At 36.7% G+C, this 20,076-nt stretch overlaps 8 protein-coding genes across 8 annotated transcripts; 4 read left to right on the top strand and 4 right to left on the bottom strand.

The window, feature by feature from the left end:
• Positions 1-84: 84 nt before the first annotated feature.
• Positions 85-1,975, top strand: CBG17732 (the record flags this gene model as incomplete). The annotated part of the gene is made up of 5 exons (XM_045235933.1): positions 85-218; positions 483-567; positions 612-1,103; positions 1,162-1,479; positions 1,757-1,975. 5 exons carry the CDS (start codon positions 85-87, stop codon positions 1,973-1,975), a joined length of 1,248 nt encoding a protein of 415 aa, XP_045096259.1.
• A 3,363-nt stretch (positions 1,976-5,338) lies between these two features.
• CBG17734 lies at positions 5,339-9,138 on the bottom strand (the record flags this gene model as incomplete). Its single annotated transcript, XM_002634334.1, has 7 exons — positions 5,339-5,534; positions 6,272-6,546; positions 6,731-7,195; positions 8,209-8,511; positions 8,566-8,828; positions 9,006-9,087; positions 9,136-9,138. 7 exons carry the CDS (start codon positions 9,136-9,138, stop codon positions 5,339-5,341), a joined length of 1,587 nt encoding a protein of 528 aa, XP_002634380.1.
• A 571-nt stretch (positions 9,139-9,709) lies between these two features.
• Positions 9,710-10,468, bottom strand: CBG26452 (the record flags this gene model as incomplete). Its single annotated transcript, XM_045235932.1, has 4 exons — positions 9,710-9,913; positions 9,956-10,096; positions 10,139-10,295; positions 10,341-10,468. The coding sequence occupies 4 exons, from the start codon at positions 10,466-10,468 to the stop codon at positions 9,710-9,712; spliced, it is 630 nt and encodes a 209-aa protein (XP_045100028.1).
• Positions 10,469-11,426: 958 nt separating this feature from the next.
• On the bottom strand, positions 11,427-12,378 carry CBG26451 (the record flags this gene model as incomplete). The annotated part of the gene is made up of 3 exons (XM_045235930.1): positions 11,427-11,966; positions 12,017-12,179; positions 12,230-12,378. The coding sequence occupies 3 exons, from the start codon at positions 12,376-12,378 to the stop codon at positions 11,427-11,429; spliced, it is 852 nt and encodes a 283-aa protein (XP_045100027.1).
• A 1,681-nt stretch (positions 12,379-14,059) lies between these two features.
• CBG17737 lies at positions 14,060-15,068 on the bottom strand (the record flags this gene model as incomplete). Its single annotated transcript, XM_002634335.1, has 4 exons — positions 14,060-14,220; positions 14,270-14,431; positions 14,475-14,842; positions 14,896-15,068. The coding sequence occupies 4 exons, from the start codon at positions 15,066-15,068 to the stop codon at positions 14,060-14,062; spliced, it is 864 nt and encodes a 287-aa protein (XP_002634381.1).
• A 1,747-nt stretch (positions 15,069-16,815) lies between these two features.
• CBG17738 lies at positions 16,816-17,993 on the top strand (the record flags this gene model as incomplete). The annotated part of the gene is made up of 5 exons (XM_045235929.1): positions 16,816-16,929; positions 16,978-17,071; positions 17,178-17,336; positions 17,384-17,445; positions 17,493-17,993. 5 exons carry the CDS (start codon positions 16,816-16,818, stop codon positions 17,991-17,993), a joined length of 930 nt encoding a protein of 309 aa, XP_045096258.1.
• A 411-nt stretch (positions 17,994-18,404) lies between these two features.
• Positions 18,405-18,753, top strand: CBG17739 (the record flags this gene model as incomplete). The annotated part of the gene is made up of 2 exons (XM_002634337.2): positions 18,405-18,503; positions 18,550-18,753. 2 exons carry the CDS (start codon positions 18,405-18,407, stop codon positions 18,751-18,753), a joined length of 303 nt encoding a protein of 100 aa, XP_002634383.2.
• Positions 18,754-18,954: 201 nt separating this feature from the next.
• Positions 18,955-20,047, top strand: Cbr-elpc-4 (the record flags this gene model as incomplete). The annotated part of the gene is made up of 3 exons (XM_002634338.1): positions 18,955-19,090; positions 19,134-19,541; positions 19,590-20,047. The coding sequence occupies 3 exons, from the start codon at positions 18,955-18,957 to the stop codon at positions 20,045-20,047; spliced, it is 1,002 nt and encodes a 333-aa protein (XP_002634384.1).
• Positions 20,048-20,076: the final 29 nt, after the last annotated feature.

Genomic DNA, 20,076 nt, shown 5'->3' with positions numbered 1-20,076 from the left:
CATGACCTTTTTCACAAAAAAGCTCTCTTCTCTTACCTCATATTTTTAAGCTAGTCGATTTTATAAAAAACCTTGCAGATTTCAATGAAACCCAAATTTGGTTCCGAGACTAAACCATTCCTGGAAGATGTCGAGTCTTCTAAGCCTCCAAATCCATTTCAATTTAAGAAAAACGAGTATTATGGAAGCCAAAAACCAATATTGAAGGAACAGTCTTTGTGAGTAAAAAATACAATTAAACTGTATTAGATGGGCCCCCACACTGTCAAGTTTGAGCTCAATTATCTCTATTGCTATGCACGATATCAAAAAAGTGCCAATTGATAACATTTTTCTGATATTACGACAAACAATTTATTAGTTGACAGCTTTTTTATACCTCCGACAGTAACCGAGATAAATTGCCTCAATGTTAAAAATTAGGGACCCTTCTATTTCAGGTTTTACAGTAATCTTGATCTTCATTGAATGGTATTTTTCAGTTATCGATACATCAAATTTCAAGTTTTCCATCAGCCCATTGTCAATGCAGTCGTTGCTTTGTTTGCCTTTTTGGTTCTAGTTCAGGTAGGGTTTCAGGTTATCTCCAAATCCAAAAGTCAACTTTTCAGATCTATTCCGACCGAATTAGGATATTTGCACTCGAGCAGAGACTTTATCAAGTTGAGCTTCAGCTCAATAGTGCTCCAAGAGAAGATTCACATAAAGCAAATACAGTTATTCAAGAAACTGCTAAAACTGTTACGCCTACTACTAATATTGTTCCAACTGTGAAACCAGAGAGTTCAAATAAAAAATCTGAATTCAATGCAGCCAGTCTCATTCTTGGTGCAACTGTGGAAACTGAATTATCCTCAAATCCGGTTCCTTCTGGAGACGGATTTCTCGACAAATTAATGTTCAAATTAGGATCTGATCAAAGCGGTTATGTTTTGTTAGATCGAGATCCAATTCTAGCTGGTAAAGCATGGTGTTCGGATGAAAAGAATCCGGTTCTGACGGTGAAGTTAGAAGAAGACATAAAACCTATTGCGGTGTCTTATCAACATTCGAAATGGAATGGAACTGTGCCAGCAGATGCTCCAATGACCTACGATGTTGTGGTGAGACCAAAAAGAACCAAATTTGAAATTTAAATTAGAAATATTAGAAATATTCCAGGCTTGCATCAACGAAAGTTGTAACGTAACCGTAGCTCTTGCTTCAAACTGCAACTATTCATCATCCAAAAATGAGAAAGAACAAAAATGTCAAATATCCAACACCTATCCATCAGTGAATCGTGTGCAGTTCCGTTTTAACAAAAATCATGGGAATTCTTCGAAAACTTGTTTATATTTGATTCGTGTTTATGGAGAAGCAAAAGAAGTCGTCAGAAACCAGAAGGAAGACAACGTGGAGCTTAAAAAATCACGAGTTGGTCTATGTTCCCGGTTGGCATGGTTCCATAAGAAAATCCCAATATTTTATAACGGACTTGTAAGTTTTTTTAAATCTCTTGAAATACCGTAAACACTCTAATAGAACGCTACCCGAACCGTCTACTTTGAGCCTATATATCTGACATTTTTGAAAGATATCGAAAAGTTGTCAACTAATAAAATATTTGTCATGATATCAGTAACATTTTATTAGTTAACCACTTTTTGCTATCTCTCATAGAAAATGAGATACATGGGCTCAAATTTGACGATTCGGGTGGCGTTCTATTAGAGTGCTTATGGTACTTTAAAACTTCTAACTTGATTTTTTTCAGGCATCGAAAAACTGCACCACATTGTATTCAAATGAATGCTGTGATGAATGTCCGGAGTGTTGTTCCGGATGCCAAATAAACGATGGAGACTTTCTGAATAATTTCCAATTCATCCTCATCTTTTTTGTTCTATTTTTCATTCTTTTTCCCATTTATATTGCAGGAATATCTGCATGTTGTGTAGGATTGAGACGACTTTTTTCTAGAGCATTTTATTGAACAAAGATGATTCTTTTAATAGGATGGAGTTTGGCTCTACAGATAGAAGACAAACTGAGATTATTAAAATTTGGATTTCAAGGTTATAATGATAAGCGACTGAAGAAGATTGTCTCTACAATCTCTTTTTTTCAATTTTTTGTACTTTTTTCAAAATTATAGACTTCGGGGAAAACATCTTGTTTCCGTTCCATTTTTTCAACCCTTATTTTAGCCCCCAATTCAAAAAATTTGGGTGGTCGCTTCATTAAACCTGAGGCCGTATTAATGAAAGTTTCCATTGAAAAAATAATGCTTTCTCTCGGAAAATCATTTTCAAATATCTGTAATTTGTTCCAAGGTTCGTTTCGTTAACGTATTAGCCAGACCAGAGTTGCACGGACAGTGGAATTTTTTGTGAGGACAACGGACAAAAATATTTTTCTGGCAGACAAGGAAACTGGACAGAAACATTCGACGATTTCAATTCCAATGTCAGGTAACCGGACGGATACCGGACAGACAATTGTTTCCGCGGACAACGGGAAGCCTAAAATGGCCGGAAAAGATTCAAATTTTAAGCATCGGCTTTGCAGTTAGCCGAATACACTGTTTCGAAAAAATATTTATTGGAAATACAAAAACCCTACGAAAATTCTAGCCTTCCGTTTTGCGATATTTATTTGGAAAACGGAATACAAGACGGAGAACGGAAGACGGAATTCCACTCAAAACTGAGAACTACTGAAAACGAGTATAATGGTCGGAATCAGAAGACATTCCAGAAAAAAAACCAACGACGACGACAAATGCGCGCACAAAAATGAAAGTATAGTGGGATCCCAAAAAAAGTCAATCAAGTTCACAAAGTCTTTTCAACTCCTAAAGCACCGATTCCGAATGTTCCTTGAGCATATTGACTTGTTGTTGACATCCGAAAGCTGAAATTTCAAAAATAACTTTTGAATTCAACTTTTCATTTTTGTTACCTCTTGTCAGAAGGAAATCTTGTCACGACGGTTTTCCAAATATGAACTGCAACTGCCAACTTTTCATGAACATCCTAAAATTGTTTAATTTTTAATTTTTAAGAACTTGTGAATTTCTGTTAAAATTGGCGCTATGGGAGTTGAAAGGTGTGTGACTTTTTACTTAAAATTTATTCGAGATTACTAAATTGAGATTACTAAAAAAAATTAGTACTACAACATTTTTATAGATTTTTAGACTCGGGAAATACCTCTAGTTCTTTTTCAAAAGTTCCTGTTCTTTGGAAAACGGAAAAAGAAGTCTGTTAATTTTGAAACTTTACTAAATTCCCTACCTTTCATACAGCTCAGATATTCCGATTCTGGAAGTTGTTGTTGAAGTTCGATGTCCTGTGAAACGAGGCCCCCGCAATCCTGAAGAACCCTGGAACTTGGACGTTGGACACTGATTACTGATTCTTTCCGAATTTTCTCTGATCCTAGACTCGCCCTCATTTTGTTAGGGCTTCACGGAGGTCCTTTTCTCTACAATAATCCTTTATATTTTATAATTTTTTTCCTACAGTAAACCTTTTGATTTTCGAATATTTTCACCTACAGTAATCCCTTTTATTTTCAACAATTATTTTAAGGTTTTCAGAAATTGACACATTTCAGTTTACATAAGGGATAAATACTGAATTTATTCAAAGTAACAACAACAACCAAATAGATACCGTAAAACCTCTAATAGAACGACACCCGGATCGTCCACTTTGAGCCTATATATCTGACATTTTTGAAAGATATCGAAAAGTTGTCAACTAATAAAATATTTGTCATGATAGGTGGTAAACTAGTAAAATGTTTATCAGGATATCAGCAACATTTTACTAGTTAGCCACTTTTTGATATCTTTCACAGAAAATGAGATATATAGGCTCAAAGTGGACGATCCGGGTGTCGTTCTATTAGAGGTTTTACGGTAAAACCAAACATAAATTGTTGCTATGAACCCAAAACTACTTCTTCAAACTGTTGCTTTACAAAAGTATATACACTATTTACAAAGAAAAATTGGATGAAATATGTCAATCACTATCTTCTATCGGAGGTTCTTTTGGTTTTTTGTAATACTTGAAAACTTCTAGAATCAAAAGAGCAATTGGATATACAATAAATACTATCATGGGAATCGAAAATATGGTGAATCTATAAATACAACCGAATAAATAAATTGAATTGAAATCTTCCATTTCACATTCTCTGCAGCAGTCTGGACAGTCGACACAGCAATTATTGGAATAAAGGAATGAGCAATTTTTGTTTCTCTGAACATGTATAGGTTTTAGAGTTACTGTAATTTTGTTTTGCTCACCATTTGATAGAAAAATTGGTTATTGTAATAAGAATGAGCAATATCTGAGCACAATTCTGGATTCTGGAGATGTCGTTTCGGTTTTGAAGGCCGTTTCTCTCCATATACCCGCAATAAATAAACATAGGTTTCCTCAGAATTTCCATGGTTTTCTCGGAAATGAAATTGTATTATTCCTACTTCCTTATCGTATAATCTTTCAGTAACATTGCAAATCTGTTCGTTTCCTTTGTAACTTTTTCCCGGTATCCCATAGGTGCAATTCTCGACAAGCAGGAACTTTTCGTTGCAGGACCAGTCCACGCATGCCTTTAAAAAAGCCAAAATCATTTGAAATCGAAATCTAAAAACTCACAAAGACATCATAAAGTTTCGGTGCACCGTATGGAATTTTTCCTTCATATTCTTTTGTATGCTGATATGAAACTGCTAATGGTGTCGTATTTCGAAACAGACTAATAGTTAAAAACGGTTGTTTTCCATCTGAACACCATGATTTTCCATGTGGTATTTGGTCTCTTTCAAATAGTACATATCCACTTTGGTCTCTTGAAAACTTTGAAAATCGATTCCATTCAGATGATTCATTTCTTATGACACGCGCACCATCCATATAGCTCGCTGCATTAAACCGTATGTACATCCCCAAAGGAATCGGGAGGGAGTTGATTTCTCTTTTTCCGGTCTCTCCAGTTTTATTGAACTTTATTGACGTTGCTTGAATTCCAGGATTCAATATTCTTGAACTTCTCGCCATATTTCTAGTGACTTCCCAAGCAAGATTATCTCGGAGAATTCGGATTTCAGACTTCAAATGTTGAATCTAAAAATTCCAATTTTCAGGTTTAAGTCAAGTTCAGAATTCACTTACCGTCACATTCGAATTTGTTATATCCGTCAATAATTTGTCGTTTTTACTCCGTTGCATTAATAATAAAGTCAATAAGAATATTTCTATTGAAAAATGAAGAAAGTTTCTGTATACGAATCGGCAGCTGGAATTTAAATTGGGTTTTTAAATCGATTTTCAGAAGAATCTCACCATACTCCAGGTCGGCGTGGTGGCTTATCAGAAGGTGTAGTTTCCGGTTTTTCAGTTTCTTCAACTTCCGTGTAACTCGTGGTTGGAGCATTCGAAGTCAGAGGTTCTGTTTCAGAAAGCTCAACTTCCTGAGGATTTGGTTCCTTTTCCATTTTCAGTCGTATATCCTTGGCTTCATTATAGAAAATAAAGCTGAAAAATCCAAAAAAATAGAGTACATATGTTTTCGGAGTCAAATAAATAATCTTATTTTCGAAAACAAAAAGGATAGTAAAATTTGAACAAAAACTGAAAAGAAAACATTCGTACTACTGAATATACATGTACTTGCCACAAACGTGGAAACAGAAGCTGAGGCAAAGGAGAAGGGAGACACATTGACGTCGCTTCTTCTACTTCAGCTGAGCACTTTTTCTAGTTTTGTCTTCTGCGTCTCTATTCCTGGTACCTCGCTTTTTTCGGACTTCGAGAAAATGAAACATAAAAAACAAGCTATGAAAACATGTAATAATCGATTCGGAAAAAGTAGAGCTAAATGCATATTTTGAAAGCTTATTTATTGTACAAGATTCATACAAAGTATCTTTTAATTGAAGATAAAGGTCGAGGAAGAATAAGTAACTACAACTGATCTCTACCGATAAGACAAGGAACACAAGAAAATAGTATGGCAAAAACTGTTAAAATGGCAAAAAATAGTACAATTGCAACCACAATAACTAAAATGGTATATAAAATAATGTTGTCGAAAGTGCTGCTATTATAATCAGTTATAAGGCATTCATTGCAGCATTCCGGACACTCGGTACAGCATTCATTCTCGTAAAGTACGGTGCAGTTTTTATTTTCCTGGAATTTTCTTTTGTTTTTTCATCGTTGGTTTGAATCAACCTACCCAGTTGTATTTTATCGAGCTTGTATGATAATACAGTTTCAAATTACTACAAATTTCTTCACTTTTCAAATTCTTCTCCTTAGATTTCACAGGAGTTTTGGTTTCTCCATAAACACGAACCAAGTGAACACAAGTCATTTCTGTGTTTCCATAATTTTCACGGAATCGGAATTGAACTTTTCCAATGGAGGACACATTTTGATGAGGATTGATATTGCAGACCTGTTCTTGAGCACCTGCTCCATATGACTTGTATTCACAATTAGAAACAAGCCGTTCTAATTTTTCACAGTTGTAATCGAGACAAGCCTGAAAGTATTCAGATACCGTAAAACCTGTAATAAAGAGCCCTTAGCTTTTAACTTCGAGCTAACTTTTCTCAGTTCCGGTTCAAGATATCAAAAAGTGATGAACTAACAAATTTTTTATCTCAATTACAGGCTTTACAGGTTTTACGGTAAACTTCAACAGAAAATAAATAAAATCAACTCACCACGACATCATAAGTTTTTGGAGCCCCATTCGGAATTGTGCCATGCCATTTTGAATGTTGATATGATACAGAAATCGGTTTGATATACTTGGCCAGATAAATTGTGAGTACTGGATTTTCAGCATTTGAGCACCACGCTTTGTCTGTTGGTGGTTGAGGACGATCAAGTAGAACCAGATTAGTTTGATCATATCCAATTATTGGATTCAAATTTGAACTGGAAGAATGATCATTGTCCACCGATGCTCCATTTAGAAAATCTGCTGCGTTGAATTGAAATTCTTCATTGGAGATCATAGGATCTTTGAGATTTATCGGAACGGGTGGTTTAGTTTGTCCTTGTATCTTCGAGCCTAGAATAACATCAGATATGGATGGTTTGATGTCTTCACTATTTTCAAATCGATGGTTTTTATGTTCTGACTTCTTCTCTAGCTTATGAACTTGAGATTGTAATTTGAAGACCTGCAAATAATAATTATTTTCATTTCAAATAATATTTTCTGAAAAATGGTACCTACCATTTCTACTAGCTCATCATTTTGTTTGGATACACTTCGTATTTTATAGAAAAGCAAAATCAAAGAAATAAGAAAGAGGATTTGCAAAACCATATAATGACAAAATCTTGATTTCAGATATTGACACCTGTAAGTGACTGAATAAGTTATTTCCTCTAGTAATCTTTACCATTTTTTCTTCTTTGTATTCGTTTCGTCACTGACAAAAGTGCTCTTCGTGGTTAAAAAACTTGCCGGACAAGAATCACAAGCAGATTCGTGTCTTCTGTCACAGTACCACTTTGGAAATCGATAGCGATTATTTGGTTTTTGTATCCAATACCAAAAAACCATTGTACAAAAAAAACGTTACGAATGCTTCACTGCTTCTGTTTTTTTGTTTTGCTCAGGGAGAGAGAGAGATGATGCTCGTTGGAGACTCAGAGAAACGAGATGAAGGCACAAGGGGACACAAAAGGACGCGTCTGCAATTTTCTTCTTCACTTGAAGGTCCCAACTAGATTAGATGTAACGTCTTGTGGGAGGTAAGCCTTTCGCGGTTGTAAAAAACAAGAATATAGATCAATATAGTGAAAAAATCAGAATTTACTAATATCCTAGTCACCGGTATGAAAAGAATCGGAGAAAAATTTTCGATGAAAGTATAAACCCCAAAAAGAGATTTGAAAATGAACTACAAATGTAAGAATCAATGAATATACCGTCTAAGGAAAGGGATACATGAGAATAGAATTGATAGAAATGTTAAAATAATGAAAAATGAAATTATGACTGTCACGACAACTAGCAAAGTGTATAAACCAATGTTTTCGAAAGTTTGTCTATTATAATCAGTGATTAAACATTCTTGACAACATTCGGGACATTCCAAGCAGCAATTGTTTTCATAGAGTACGGTACAGTTCTTGTTCGCCTAAAATGAAACCTATAATCAGTCAAGATTAAATGTCAACTTACCCAAATATATTTAAAGTAGCTATTATGATAATACCATCTCAAATCTGTATAAATTTCTTCACTTCTCAAATTCTTCTCTTCAATTTTTGCAGGTGTTTTCGTCTCTCCATAAACACGAACTAAGTGAACACAAGTCATTTTTGTGCCTCCATAATTTTCACGGGACCGAAATTGGACTTTTCCAATTAAAGGAACATCTATACGAGAAGAAATATTACACATCTGTTCATTTGATCCATATTGACTGTATTCGCAGTTTGAAACCAATGGCTTCCATTTTTCGCAGTAGAAATCAAGAGAGGCCTGGAAATATTGAAAAAGACTTCATCTTTCAAAAAGTCCAAGAAAGAAACTCACCACTACATCATATGTTCTCGGAGCCCCGTTCTGAACAATCCCTTCCCAGTGAGCGTGTTCATATGATACAGAAATTGGTTTGATATACTTGGCCAAATTAATAGTGAGTACTGGATTCTCTGCATTTGAGCACCACGCTTTATCTGCTAGCAGTTGAGGACGATACAGTAAAACAAGATTAGTCTGATCATATCCAATTATTGGATTCAAATTTGAACTGGAAGAATGATCCATATCAACAGATGCTCCTCTCTGGTAATCAGCTGCATTGAATCGGAATGGTTCTTTGGAAATAGAAACTTTAAGAGTAATATCTTTAGTTTTAGATGTTGATTGCTGTGAAACTATTGGTTCCACTTTTTAATCTTGTGTAGAAAATTTCATATTCTTCAGTACATCAGCAATTGATTCTTCCAGGGGTTTGGTATTTTCAGACTGACTTTTGTCTGGATTTGATTTTCGAGAAATTAGCATTTCTACTTTTCTTTCTATAGCACCAAATTGAGACTGCATTGAAAACCCCTGAAAATAAAAATTCATAAAACTAAAAAATGTTGATTCAGAACTTACCATTTCTAAAACCCGATTATTTTGATTCGATATAGTTTGTAGCCTATAGAGAATCAAAGTCAAAGATATGAAAAAGAAGATTTCCAGAATCATATACCGACGGATGCGAACATTGAACCACTGATACCTGAATAATTAATAGCTCTAATTTTTTTTTTTAATTTCCCACCATAATTTTGTTTTTGTCTTCGGCTCTTCAATAACAAGTGTGTTTTTTTCTGTGATGAACATTCATCGTTTTTGAGGTTATAATTAACAATTTATTAGTTCCCTACTTTCTCATATCTTTGGCAAGAACCGAGATAATTGGAAATACGCTTTCAATCGTGTTTTTCTTTTTCTCTTCACTTTCTTTGTCTTCTTTTGGTGCTTCAAAACATAATTAATCAGCTTAAGGGTTATTCTTTGAATAGAATCCCAATGAACTAACGACTTTCATTTAATACTCTAATTGGGATAAAGCTAAGAACATTACGGAGATAATGCATTTATTTGAAAAACGAGATTATAAAGCATGGAAGGAGGATGGAAAATGAGATCACCAATGTACATGAATGTGCTTTAACGATATCAATTATTTCTTGTTGCCACATGACACTGTTCCAGGAATCGGGGTGACTTCTTGTGCCGCTCTGCGTCGCCGTTCTCTCAAATGACGAAGAGCCATGAAGACGAGAGCGACGTAAATGGCAGCAGCAACCGTATGTAAAACCTCGGAAATCAATTTCACCTCCTCCGCAGTCATTGTAGCTTCCTTCTTGTTTCCCTTTTCCATGACCTGAAAGAAAATCATTACTATGAGAATTCCTTCAAGATCAACCTTCTCTTGTTCCTGTTTCGTGCAAATCACGTTTTCTGATCTTCCAAGCCCTCCACTCGGCTCTCCATAAACCTCTTCTCGAGCATTCCATTGCTCATCGAGCTGTTTGTTTTTGTCGATTTCTTTTTGAAGATTGGAAATCTGATGAACTCAACATTATAGGCTTTAAAATATCATACGAACCTTCTCCATTGCTGCTCGATTCACATTTTCCAACTCTCTGTACTGGACAGTTAGATCTCCGATTTTGAAAGTGAACGCTATGATGAGTGCGACGAGAGTCACAAATGAAAGGAATCTGGCATTGTTCTCATAGTCTGGCTCTTTGTTCGTGTTCTTTCTAAATTTTTGATTTTTAATTTTAAATTCAGATTCTCTAAACTACCTAAGTCCGCTGATCAGAGTATTGAGTGGTTTCATTTTGTAGTCATCCTTCTTCTTTCCCTCCTTCTTTATTTTATCGACGAACACAAACGAATCGTCATCTGAATCCTCCTGAACTATCAAGCTCATTTTGCCCTGAAAGTAATACAATTCATGAGAAATTAACGTAAAAGCAAGACTTCAAAAAAGAACAACGAAGAATAGTTGCTGCCGAAAGGAGCATGCTTTTTTCCTCGTGTTGAAGACGCAGTCAAACAGAAAATATTGATTTCGCAGAAGCGAGAGAAAGCTTAAAGGAGAAAAAGAGAAACGAAGATTTTTTTTTCGAAGAAGAAGAAGTGGTATTATTGAGCGTTGTGACAGCGTGCTAGCTGGGGATTTAGAAACCCATTATAGAAAAAAAATAGAGAAAAGAGCAGAAGGTTGTAGGGTTTCATAGATTGGGATTTTGATACTAGAGGGAGGGGGTTATAAACTTTTCTGAAAAAGTAATGGAGAATTTGAAATAGTTGCTTTTCAAATGTAATTTATGTTTATAAATCAGGGAAGGGTTACTGTAAGACAGAGAGGAACAGAAAACAGTAACAGGAGGGCCTTCCCACTGTCAAGTTTGAGCTCAATTATCTCGGCTCCAATAAGAGATATCAAAAATGTGTTAACTAACAAAACACTTTTGATATTATGATAAACAATTTATTAGTTGACAACTTTATGACATCTTTAACAGGAATTGAGATAATTAAGCTCGAAGTTGACCGTTTGGGTGGGCTTCTATTTGAGTTTATGTTCCTTGAGGGCTCTGTGATCCTTCTTTCCACTATGACTATTGGAGTAGGTTTATGTTCTTTCCCATTGAGATAAAATCATACATCTATGATCCCATCTCTACATTTCATCTTACTCTCTTACAGGTACATGAAAAAACTGATTGTCGAAGGAAAGACACTTTATTGCGGGACGATCAAAATCAAATACATTGAAATATACATGATTCAATATACAGCGTAATATACAGCGTAAAAAGGATAAAGTAAAGAAATCAGGTACAATATACAGCTATCAAAATATATACAGTGACATGATACATTTATTCAGAATCAACAGCTTCATCCTCATCGTCCTCATCCTCATCATCCTCCTCCTCGTTGACTGCTCCTTCTTCCTCGTCTTCATTCTGATCACCTTCTTCTTCTTCTTCTTCATCATTATCATCCTCCTCCTCTTCCTCTTCTTCTTCCTCTTCTTCCTCAACGCCTTCTTCTTCCTTGGTGGCTTCTGTGGCTGCGGAGGCGACGATCGCTGCAGCAACTGCTGCACGTTCTTTTCTGGTCTTTTCTGTCTCATTCCTAATTTGATAGTCTCTGATGGCGACTCCCATTAAGACTGCGAAAATGAACAAGAAGGCGGGCATTACAATATTCGCGAATTTGTCTTCCATCAATTTCTCATAGGTCTGTCTCAACTTCATTTTCAATACACGATTGCTTTCTCCCCATTCTCTATAGAATTTCAAATCCTCATCTTGATCAGTTTCAGCACCGCTGGCCTCTTGCTTCATCTCTTCTTTGATAAGCCATTGATTCTCAATCTCCTTCATTTTGTCGAGTTCGTCTTGGAGTTGCGAGATCTGGAATTTTAAAAATTTATATTGAAAAGATCAAAATCTCAATTTAGTACCGTTTCCAATCCTTCAGTCTTTTCCTTTTCCAATGAGTTGTTGCGAATTTGCAAGTGGGTGACTCTCTCGGTGAGGCTGATGACAAGTGCGAAGACGAAGAAGAACAAGGCTACTTTGAGGGCATTCTTATGTAGGTCTTTCGGCATATCGTCTAGTCGTTCTCTGAAAAATGGAGCTACTTGTATTTCAAAAAAGTTATTTTTTTAAATGACCTGCATCTTTTTAATGATTTCTCTATTTGATCAGAAGTGGGTTCTCCCTTAGTTTCTGCCTTCTGGCTTGTTTTTCCAACCATCACAAAATCGTCTTCATCCGTCTCCACCGGCATTTCTGGATTATTTTTCTTGGTTAAACTGTGCATGGTTCAGTACCGTAGTCTGCAAGAAAAAAATTCTTTAGGTTAAAGGAAATGCTTCGGAAAACGTAGAGATGTTGCGACGAGGCACATTTTCGTCCCCTCGACGAATAATCAATGTGACTACTGAGAGCGAAGAAGAAGAAGAAGAAGAAGAAGAAGAAGAAGAAGAAGAAGAAGAAGAAGAAGACGAAGAAGAAGAAAGAAGAGACGGGGGACATGCACGGGGCAGAAAGAGAGCACTGGGTGGAGAGGGGACGTCTCCTCTCGTTGCTTGGCTAAACAATAGAGGTCATCGATTGGTTGGGGGACCCAACGAACGGGAGTGTCGAGAACGGAGGAAAAGAAGATGGACCTTTGGATAACCAAGGCGCTTGGTCCAAGGGCCATGAGTTCAAGAAAGCGGGGGTTGTCATACGCATCATATTTTCCGGAGACGCAAAGAAAACGAAGAACATTAGAAAAAAATGGAACTCGTCGCTATCAGCTGACTGGCTATTCTTATCTGTTACACTTTCGAATCATCAAACAAAACATTGAGTATTAAAACTCTTTGTTTTTGACTTGACCTATTATTTCTTTCTGTTATTGGCTGAGCATTGAACAGTTTCGATTTTATTGTAATGGTACAAAAATTGGAGTCTAGAAGAGAAACAGAAGAGAAGAGAAACAGAAGAAAGAGAAAGAGAAGAGAAAGAGAATTCTCTAGAAGAGAAACACCGGTGGCCGTGGCCGAATGTCCCGCAACGACAACTACCGTAACCTAAAAATATTTATATTTTCGAGTTTTTTCCTTGATTTCCGTATTATCGGTGTCTCAGAATAAAAATAATGAGAGCGAAATATCTCAAAAAAATGTTTCATAAAGACGCAAGTGCGGAAACTACCGTACTTTGAGAACTATTTACTTCAAATATTTTATCCCTATTTTCTCAATTTTTCGTCGCTTTTTCGATGATTTTCAGCGTTTAAAATTGTTTTTCCTCGATTTACATTGAAAAAACGGCAAAAATCGTCGAAAAATCGAGAAAATCAGCTCAAAGCACTGTAGGTTTACTTGCACCTTCAAGATAAATTTTGCGCGATATTCCGCTCTGAACCTTTTTTTCTCAGACAGCGATAATACATTTTCAGTAAATTTTTCGCTATTAAAAAATTTGATTTTCCGACTTGTTTGCCAAAAAATAAACAGAAAAATCAAAGAAAATAAGTGAAAAACGAGAAAAAAATTTTTTTAGTTTACTATAGTTGTCGTTCTGAGACCTTTGACTTATTTATTCGTACGATTAGTCAATAATAGTTGTCCCCCAAAACACAACAGCCTCAAGTTATGTATCCCACGGCAATCTTACGGTTGCCATAACAATAGAGAGGTTTTCCCATTCCCATCAATTTCATCGCCCCCTTTTTCATCCTTCAACCCAACAAGCAAGGCATCAACTTTATGACAAGAAGGAAAGAATTGAACATGAGAAAGTTTAACAAAAAATGGTGAAAATTGGTTAACCGTCTACAAGAAGTTTGTACTCGTAACTGGATCATTTGACACGAGGAGTGAATGATGGACTTATGGACTGATAGATAGGGTTCTAAAATGAAAGTTATTAGGACAAGTGATAACTTATTGAATTCGAAATATGAATTATATTTTGAGATAAAATCTCTACATAATATCGATTTAGGATGATTAAAAGTTGAGCAAATTTTTGACGCCTTTCACAATGCTTTTCAGGCTTTTCGAGTTTGGAGTTCCATGATGAAGAGCTTCGCAGAATCTGGCGGAGATGTCACGATATGCTTCAGGTGCCATGTCATTAATTGCTTGAAGGCGAACTGTAACGTCGGATGCTGAAAATGTCTTGTTGAAAATGGAAGAAACTAGAAGGATTTGACTTACAGAAAGCGCAAATTTGTCGATCAAAAATCAGTTTGTTGTCGACATTGAATGGTTCGCGTGGCTTGAATCGCAGTACTTTCTCGATCTTTTGTTGAACTTTTGCCATTTTCCGACCACCGTCATCTTTTTGTAAATTGGAGAGCATCGTTGTCATAAGGAATACTGTAAAAATAAAACAGAAATTGATTGGTTTAGAATAGCTTACCGTATGGATCTTGTGGTTTTTTGATTGATTGAATATTAGCATACTGATGGGACTCCAGATCAAGCTCTTCTCTGATCTCCTTCTCTCGACATTCGATACAACATGCGCGAACCTTCTTTGGCAGTTCGAATACTGGATCTTCTTCTTTGTTCTCCACTTGCTCATTTTCCAGTTCAATGACTTCAACCTTTTCCTCTTTCTCGAATAAATCTTCTTCCTTTTTCGGACGGTACGGTTTCACTCCACTGACAACAGTTGTGATAGAAGATATACTACCAGACGATGAGTATCCAGATGACGAACTCTTGCTCACCAGACTTCCTTTTCTTGTCGTCGATGAGGACGTCACGCTGTTTCTTTTCGGATAGCTGAAAAATTATACCATTTTGATATCTGGTTTGAATGTGATATATAATCTTACCGATATTCGATAGGAAGTCTGCTGTCGAACTCTTCTCTCAAATGTCGAGTCTTCCGTGATTGACTCTGTCGCATCTGATTCTGATGATTTGGCTTTTTTGGAGTTGCGGTCATTGGTGACAGTGTGGTGATTTGTGAGTACGCGTTCTCTATTTCTGCATACGTTCGGTCCATTGCTGAAAAAAAGGGGGATGGCATCGTGAAAGGAGGCGGGGAGATACTGTCTCTCTGAGAGAGGGAAGTGTACGATAATTGGGTGATAGCTCATAAAGAGATGAAGATATATCTGGAGTAGTGTAATAATTACCAAGAGTGAGGAGTCAATGGTGAAATATGAGATGGATGATCTATTTGTATTTCAATTCTGTTGTATAGACTCCTAAAATAAAGTAAGAAATATGAAATATAGAGATAGTGTGAGTGAGAAGTGTGACTCTGGGAAAACAAGTGCAGTGGATGAAGTTAAGAAAGTTTTATTGCCGTATTTCCTCTTAAGTTCAATTATCTCGATTCCTGTGAAAGATATCGAAAATTTGTCAACTGATAAAATATTCATCATGATATAACCAGTATTTTATCTGTTGACAAAATCTTGATATCTTTCACAGGAAGCGAGATAATTGAGCTCAAAGTGGACGATTTGGTTGAGAAGGAACTACGGTAATAGGGGTTATTTTTTCATAGAATATTAACGAGGAATATCGAGATTTAAATAATTATCTGAAGTTTTTTTTTCAAATATACGAATTTCGGGAAACAGAACCATTGGATATAAGCTCGGCAATAAAAGAAAGACCATATAACAGAGTCGATATCACTATTAGGAATGTGGTGAATGGTTATGATAATGGGAGGAGTATGAACGTGAGACATCCGTTTACTCGGACTCCGCCCATGTGCCCTCCTCCGTCTTACTCTTCCGCAACACTATTCACAGATAGTTGGCACTAATGGGGCGGAAATAGAAAATAACTTGGTAAAGGTTGTAACTGGAGTGTGGAACTTTCAGATAAAACCTATATGGAAAGCTTCCAGATTTAAAAAAAAAGTTCGGAAATAGGCTCAAATTCGAGTATTTTTAGTGCCAGACAAAACTATCAAACAGGGAAAAAGTCAGCTAGCAACAGATCAGTTGTGAAATGTTATCTAAACAAGTTATCGTATTCTTCATGCAAGTACCGTAATAAAAATATGTGACAGTTCAATAGATGTCTTGCCCGGACACATCACTCATGATAGTCACCCCGAAATGTGAGAACAGATGTAACGGCGTTCGGACAAATGTGTCAAATGTGGAGTCGTGTGAAAAACAGAGAAAATCTATTCTTGGGGAGTCTTACTCTTGAAGAGTTTGCAGAATACCAGACACCCACTTCTAAGAAGTGAATTCTTTTTCATATCGTCTTTGATCTTCCGATTTCTCAAAGATCGTATCCTCAACTGAGCACACAATGAGAAAGAAACTATGCCCAATTATCGCCAGATCAAGTAGACCTTGTCTTTGTGTTCACACCCTTTATCTTTTCTCTTTTCCCTCAGACTCTATGAGAACCTTCAGATAAGGCTTTTTTTCAACCGATTCGATTTCGAATTCCAAGTTTGGTCAACAAGAGTGTTAGGCAACACATGTTTGCGAGCGGATTTAAAACTGATTGAAGACTGACTGTGCCTGGATTTGAGCACGTAAATATAAACAAACACCACTTCCTGCTTTGAGGAGCGGCGGCTCGCGGCAGGCATATAAAATCTGCGAAAAATGCTACATTTCATGGCGATTGCCTTATTTGCCGTATTGCTATTGATACATCATGCTAAACACAGTGCTGATTATGCTTCTTGTGCCCACCGCAGGTTTAGGTGCCCGATACAGTAAGACATAAATTTTTAAGAAAATGTTTAATGAAGAAGTTTAGATTCCCACATGGTCAAAGGATGGTCAAATTCAGACTGTGTCCGACCATGGCAACAAGCACAGATGAGCAAACCAACACTCAGAATACCATCCAGAGCTATAGAATGTCATCCAGATGATCATGTAACTTGACACATCAATTAGGTTAAACTACAATAAGGATTATTTTAGAACTGCCCGGCAGGAAGGAACCCAGTGTGCCAATACTCATTACGCAGTCAAAAATATGTCTGCTGTGAGGACAAAAAAGATGCCGACATTCCAAGTGAGTGGGAGACAGTACTTCCTTTCGGCATTAATTAGCCGCCACGTGTCAAAGAAGACGCCGCCCGGTCCTTCCGGTTTCCGACCACGATTATCTTTTCTTTTAGCCTGTCCCAAATACTATGAGACTCTTCTTCTCCCATGCGGAAACTCAGTGGATTCACAATGTCCTCGTGGCTATCGATGCTTAGGAAGTCTAGGAGATGACTCCATAAAACTTTGCTGCAAACCAAACCGAACTCTTGAGTACAGGGAACCAGAGCATAGTGAGAAATTCTGTGATCCCCCTCAAAAACTTTTTGAAATTTTTCAGCCTTCCGTGAGAATAGAATTGTTCCTCGTCTTCTCCCAATAGCACCTGCTTATGAGCTTATCGTAAGAATAAACATAGGATATTAATTATGAAATTGCAACAATTTTAGGCAACATTCAGTGATGAACAAATTTCAATGGGACAACTTTTCGATGCTTCCATCATTGAGAAACTTGCGGATCCTCCAATAATGTCTGCCGGAGTTGAATTACAAGATGAAAAGCTTTATACTATCATTCTAGCCGGTAAACCTCATTTTCTTACAAAATCATCATTCTTATTGACAGATGCAACCTCAAAAGCTGTCACATGGCTCGTAGCAAATATTGCTGCCTTCGACGGTCAATTGGAAATCCACAGAAGAACTAAATCTGCAGTTTCATATCAGCCACCAGACGAAACTGATAAACCTGTTGGTATGCACACCATGATTTTGGCACTTTTTGAGCAACACGACACATGGTCGCAGAAGGATTTGGCTAGGATTGCAATGGATGATTTCAATTTCGGAGAATGGCTTGAGGAATACGCACATGTTTTGCCAGGACAGCCACTTGCAGCAACGTTTTATGGATATTCAACTAAAAAGGATGATAGGAAGAGAATCTGAGAACTATTAATACTTAGTTTTTATGTACAAATCTAATTTATATTATATATTCTTAATGCGAATCTTCTAATAGAGATGAAATAAATTTATTGAAAAAATGAGAAAAAAACAACTTTTTTGAAAATCAGAAATTCGAGCTGAAAATCTGGAAACATGATTTACGATAAACAGCGCGCGCATGCGTTATTTCGGAGTGTCGTTGTCAAATTTTCTCAAGTTTTTTCGTTGAGGAAATAGAAATTTCGGACTTTTTCTGCGATGCTTCGAGTCATTCAAACTATCCCACTTAGACGGTGTCTTTGTACTGTTCCCGCCAAAAATCCGAATCTTCATAGAGACAAGGATCAGCGAGATATCACGTAAGACATTTAAATACCTAGTTTGATGGAATTTATGTTGATTTGCAGAAATATGGATCTTATCGAAGAACAAATTCGTCAAAGAAGTGCAGTCAAAAATCGTGAAGTGATCATTGATGGGCAAAAAGTGAAATGGGCATATAGGTCCGAGGTAAGCCTTTTCAGCAGCTTACAATTCAAAACTTGACTTCATTCAGCTCGTCGGGCGCCACGACCTCGATAAAAATCACCGAAACACATGGATGGCCTATTTAATAATCATTCTCATCGGATTCGGAGCTTTCGTAACAGTAAAATCCCAAGTTGTGATGGGTCGAAGACAAGAAATGGACGCTCGTGAAGCACTTCGAAAAGAGTTGCAATTGAGTGGAGACGATAGAAAGAAAGTTGCAGTTGTTTAATCTTGACCCGTTTTTTTAAATTGCGGGTGTTTAGCTAGTTTTATTGTTTCGAAAAATTAGTTTTTTCCAATAAATTTTTTACACAGTTTTTACATCTCTAAAAGTAGTTTTTCTATGGTTACCGGTCTAATACCGCTCTTTTTCTCCTTTTAGAGCCTTTTTTTCAATTTTTTGTCCCACAGAAAAATAGCAATTTTAAAGATGTTGAATATCGGTGACAGTGTCCAAATTCCGGGTTGCTCGACGAAAAAACGGTTGCTTGAAACTACCAGCGGATGTGATTCTTTCGATACTCTTCTCGGTGGAGCTCTCGTCAATTCTAGCATTGTTCTCATAGGTTTGATTCATTTTCTCTTTTATAATAAACTTATTTATTTCAGATGAATATCGCTCCAGATGTTATGGATCCTATCTTGTTCGTTCTTTCTTGGCTGAAGGTTTACATTATGGTCACCGTTGTTTTGTCGCCGACCCATCTGAAGATGTCAGTGAAACGATTCTCAAAGTGATTCCAACGAGAAAGGCAGCGGAAGATGATCAGAAAAAAGAGATTCCCAGTTCACCAGGACAAGCGGATAATGATATGAAAATTGCTTGGAGATATGGGAATGTCAAACAAGTTACATCAGAAATCGGGCCATCTGGAAATCAGTATGACTTTTCGAAGCATCTGGAAAACTCCAACGTTGATGTCTACAACGAAGAAATTCCATCGTTTAGTGGTCTTTATAAAATACTTTGTGAAGTTGTCCAAAAAGAAGAGGCTCATACAAAATCCACAGGAAGAGGTGAAGCTTTGTAAACATCAAGAAAATATTCAAATAAACTATTTACAGGCGGACCAAAGAAGAATTTGCTGAGAGTTGTTCTCAAAAACATTCATCTGAACATTTGGGAAGATTACGAATCTCTGGGTAGATTCTTGTGCTGTCTTCGTTCACTTGCCCGTTCCAGTTATGCCGTCATTTACATTGTTGCCAACTCGCATCGAATGCCAAACGACACATGGAGACAGTTGGAGTCAGCAGCAGATACACATATTCAGTTGATGCCTTTCAATGAACAAGAAAAAAAGATGTTCAGGCATCTGGGAACGGCTCACGGATATTTCCATCTCAAAAGTCTTCCTCGACTGATGTCTGCTGGAACACACACCCCGCCTATTCTGGATCTAATTTTTGAAGCTAGTTCTAAAAAAGGATTCCAAATCAGAGTAATGCATCTACCACCTGCATTCGACGAGCCTGCTCCTGGTCAACAGAAAGCGACAGCTTGTCAGAATATCGACTTTTGATGCTTTTATTTGCTTGTTTTTTGTTGTTG

Source organism: Caenorhabditis briggsae (genome assembly GCF_000004555.2).
Source record: "Caenorhabditis briggsae complete genome, chrIV, whole genome shotgun sequence".
Classification (NCBI taxonomy): Eukaryota; Metazoa; Nematoda; class Chromadorea; order Rhabditida; family Rhabditidae; genus Caenorhabditis; species Caenorhabditis briggsae.
Note: the sequence above shows the minus strand (reverse complement) of the source record. Positions and strands in the feature narration are given on the sequence as shown.